Source organism: Halyomorpha halys, unplaced genomic scaffold (genome assembly GCF_000696795.3).
Source record: "Halyomorpha halys isolate HHAL.00 unplaced genomic scaffold, Hhal_1.1 Scaffold331.1, whole genome shotgun sequence".
Taxonomy (NCBI): domain Eukaryota; kingdom Metazoa; phylum Arthropoda; class Insecta; order Hemiptera; family Pentatomidae; genus Halyomorpha; species Halyomorpha halys.
In genome coordinates, this window is record NW_027116263.1 from 521354 (window position 1) to 525871 (window position 4518).

General features: G+C 29.7%; 1 protein-coding gene across 1 annotated transcript in view; it reads left to right on the forward strand.

The window, feature by feature from the left end:
- LOC106681366 (neuron navigator 3) overlaps positions 1-4518 on the forward strand; it is a 201052-nt gene that overhangs the window by 73606 nt on the left and 122928 nt on the right. Inside the window, exon 2 of the mRNA XM_024359854.2 lies at positions 605-711. Coding sequence (XP_024215622.2) covers positions 625-711 — 87 coding nt within the window. The 5' untranslated portion in view covers positions 605-624. The remainder of the gene's footprint in view (positions 1-604; positions 712-4518) is intronic.

A 4518-nucleotide genomic window follows, 5' to 3' on the forward strand; every position in this document is an offset into this window, starting at 1 on the left:
AATATGGGATCCATCATAAGTTATACAATGTTTTTCAATTCAAAGGTTTATTTTTTCATATATACTTTGTTTACTCATATGTACGTTTTTCTTTATTTTTTGTATTACTTCAATTTTAAATACTTTTCAAATTTGTATGTGTATTTATTAAATTGATTCTTGATCTTATAGTTTAAAAAAATTGTATCCCTTATCACAAAATTACTGGGGATGAAAAAGAATACATTTTTTTGTTTAATTAATTTCTTTAACACTTCAAACTGTTGAATTTGTAATATAATATGTAAAAATAGTTATGTACTCTCATATTGTAACTTTCAATACTACTTATTACCTACATTACCTGTTATCTTCTTATGTTTCTTGTTTTTTTGTATTTCCATTTATTCATTGTGGTTGTAATCTTGATTTTGTTCTTAACTCTGATGAAGGCCTCAGAACATGGCCGAAACTTTGGCAGTAATAAATAGGTTTTTACTTATTTTTGTTCTTCACTTACTGATTATGTGAGAACAGTTTCGTCCCTTTTTTGACTTGTATTACTTTTTAGTTGTATTTTTTATATTTATTAATTAATCATTAAACTTATAATATAATGTTTCAGAGGGAAGTGGATGGACCAAGATGGCCGCCTGTATCCGCGGGCCGCGGGGACAGGAAGACTCCCTTCAGCACAGCAAGTCCCCACCCCAGCACAAATCGATTGTTCAAGTTAGTCGATCTTTTTTTATATTTAAATTTAATAAGACATTATATGTGTTAATTTGAACAATAAGTTACAAATAGTCCGCGGATTTACTTATTCTTTTAAACATTTTTGTACAGCGAAATTAAAGTCCCTAACCCAGAAGAGGTGTATGCTTGAGCAGTTTGCTCATATTAGGAAATAAACGTCTATATTGTCCTAGTGTTTCATTTGTTTTATTTATACTGTTATATTAGTACAAGAGGAGAAAAAGGCAGTTATCTCATTCCAATTTCTGATTACTTTAATGAAAACTATGTATGATTACTAGTCAAAATTGATGAGTCTACCAAGAAAAATTAATTAACTAATTAATTTTTCACTCAAAGCTCTATATCTTAAAAAGTAGGAACAACACAAGAAAACCTAGGAGAACATTATTTAAAGAAGAATAAATTTGCTAAAATATTAGCCCTAAAAGAGCTATTTACGTCCAATAGTTCTTGAGATATAGCTTTTTAAAAAGCAACATTTCTTAAAAATCTTCTGAAAGATTAGTAGTTAGTTAATTTATTTTGAAAAATTTATATCTCAAAAAACATTTGACGTACAGATGTCTATTAGCACTCAAATTAATCTTAAATTAAACTAGTATAATGTGCTATAAAGTAGTTTATGATGTTTATCTTCGTAGGAGTAATAGTTTACATGGAATTTGCTAAAATAAATTGATTTATTCTATTTTGTATATTTATTATAGTCTTATGGATCTAGAGATATATTTTTCAAATATCTAACATTTTATACGAACAGCTATAAATTAACATTTTTTGAGTTTATTTTATCAAATATCATAAAAACTACTACTCCTACAAAGATAAACATAATTAACTATTTTGTAGTAAATTTAACAAGTTTTAATTTGAGTGCTGGCAGATATCGGTACGTCCAATGGTTTCAGAAATAAAATTATTCATAAATCAATCTTATTGTCCGAACAACTATAAATAAATTTATTTTAGCAAATATCATGAAAACTACTGCTCCTACGGAGGTAAAGGTCATAAATTTCTTTATAGTCATTAAACTAACTTTAATTTGAGTGCTAATAGACATCTGTCAGTCACATAGTTCCTGAGATATAGATTTCTCAAAATAAATTACCTAACTACTAATGTTTCAGTAGATTTTTAAGACATTTTGCTCTTTAAAAGCTTTATCTCGAGAACTATTGGACGTAAATAGCTCTTTTAGGGCTAATATTTCAGCAAATTTACTCTTCTTAAAAAATGTTCTCTTAGATTTTCTAGTGTTGTTGGTAGTTTTTAGATATAGAGCTTTGAATGAAAGATCAATGTTTTTTTTAAGGTTTTGAAACAGGCGCCATTTTTTAATCCCCCTACCTATACATGGCAGACTCATCAATATTGACTAGTAATTATACATAGTTTTCATTATAGTAATCAAAAATTGGGGTGAGATAACTGCCTTTTTTTCTTCTCGGCTCTTTTACTATATTGTCTACCTTTCGTTAACTCTTTAATGTTGTTATTTCTGCTTGTTTATGTTATTCCCTCTTTTACCTCCCCATCTATACTCAATTCGATTTTGCTCTGGGTTCCTCACAACAGTAACATTTATCTCTCTAGTACACGCCTAACCTGAAATATTTTGCTCTGGGTTCCTCACAACAGTAACATTTATCTCTCTAGTACACGCCTAACCTGAAATATTTTGCTCTGGGTTCCTCACAACAGTAACATTTCTCTCTCTAGTACTCGCCTAACCTGAGATATTTTCTTTTCTCATTTGGCATTTTGCTCACCTGGGTACCTCTTGAGTTTCTTTTTTTTAATCATAATCCGAGGAAAGATCTTAGATATATTGCAAAATCTGTATTCTTGAGCTCCTGACGGAAGAAATACAATTTACAATATAAATTTCACATAATCCCATCAAATCACCTTTACTCTTCGTCGTAAACCTACTGAATGCTCTACAGTTTCATTTAATGATGTTACTCTTACCTCTGTCGAACAGATCCGCGACCTTGGACTACATTTGGACAAACGATTAACCTGGAATCCTCACACAAGACTGAAAAACCGGAAACTGCACGTCGATTTCGACTATTACAGCACTTACTAGACAAACGGTCTAAACTTCAAACACATTACAAAAGAAAGTTGAGATTAAATAAACGTCTTGAAAGAATAAATATAAATAAAAATAATTATTGTTATTATTATTATATAATTATTATGTTTTTTCCCGTATTGTTTTTGTTTTATGTACGTTTTTAACTGTATATTTTACGTATTTAAAAGAAAAAAAATATTCTAACCATTGTTACTTATTTTTATTCTTATCATTGTTTATTCAAGTTTATTTTATACTGATACTATTTTATGTCTTTCTTCCTTTTATTTATATGTAATTTCTTATCACTTTATTTTTACATAATATTTATCCTAGCTTAAATTATCTTATAGTTGTAATATTGTCAGTTTTCTTTTTTTTTTTGCATCTTTTTAGCCCCGATGAAGCACTGCAAAGTTGGGCGAAACGTCGGACATTAAAATAGTTTTATACTATTTGTTCTTCTTTTTTTGACCGCAACCCTGACCATCTACTTATATTTATATAAGACAGAATTGTTTAAATGTATAAAATTTTATCCATTTTAGTCTCAAAACATTTTTATTCCTTCATAAGTCCGACGTTTCGGCCAATTCAGCCATCCTCAAGGTCAATCTTAATATAATTTTAGAACCAAAACATTTTTAAAAAAACTTCATGCAGGCTATTCTGCCCAGGTCATTCCTATCAGTCCTCAAATTACCCTAGTTAGTCAATTTTTCACATTAAATTAATTTTTTTTTAAATATTTATCTATTGCTATTTACAACTATACATTATAATACATTTAGTGAATCTGATCTAAGTTAAATTGGAGTGTTACAGGCGTGTAGAGAAACTACCCATTGGTAGCACTCATTTTACATTAGCTGGTCTCGTGGCCATCTTATTTTCAGGTGCCTCGGAGGATTGTCAGGAATGGAAGAGGATGCAAGATTAGAAACTAGGGGTTATTTATAGGGTTACATAGGGAACATTAAGGTCTTTATGTATGATTTTATTTGTGACAAAGTAAGGAGCATTGAGGATTTTACGAAGGAAATTAAAAATTAAAATTATTTATCATAGTCAAGAGTAGAATTTATCACAAAGATTGTTGTGATTAATTTTACTTCGGAATTGACCGAAACGTCGAACTTATAAAGGAATAAAAATATTTTGAGACTAAAATGGATAAAATTTTATGTATTTAAACAATATTAACCAGTCGCAAGAAAGTGTTAGGATTATAAATAAAATAAGACCGAATGTAATGTTACAAAAAAAAACCAAGCCGTACATAAACATTTCTAAAATTTCTATTCTCCTAAGGGACTGATTTCATCAGGCGAAGAAGGTACAGAGTAACTTTTTTTTTTTGTTGTTACAAAAAAATAAAATAAAACCAAAATGACCGATAGCCACAGCGATAGCGCGTGGGCGATGGGAACACAATGGTGCCGTAGCTTCTCCTGTCATCAAAACAATACGCTATTCATGTTTTGGGATTATTTATTCTTTTGTCTCTTAATATTCCTCATTGACAGTTGGACTTTGTTAGAGGGCTAAGGCCTAATGAATGGGAGTACACTTGCCTGTGTGTGGTATATATTTGTAATACCTGTCAGCTGTAGTAATACCATATAACACTAATAATTGTAATATACTATTGGTAGTAGCTCAACGGCGGACCAACCCTCATTTTACAAATTATA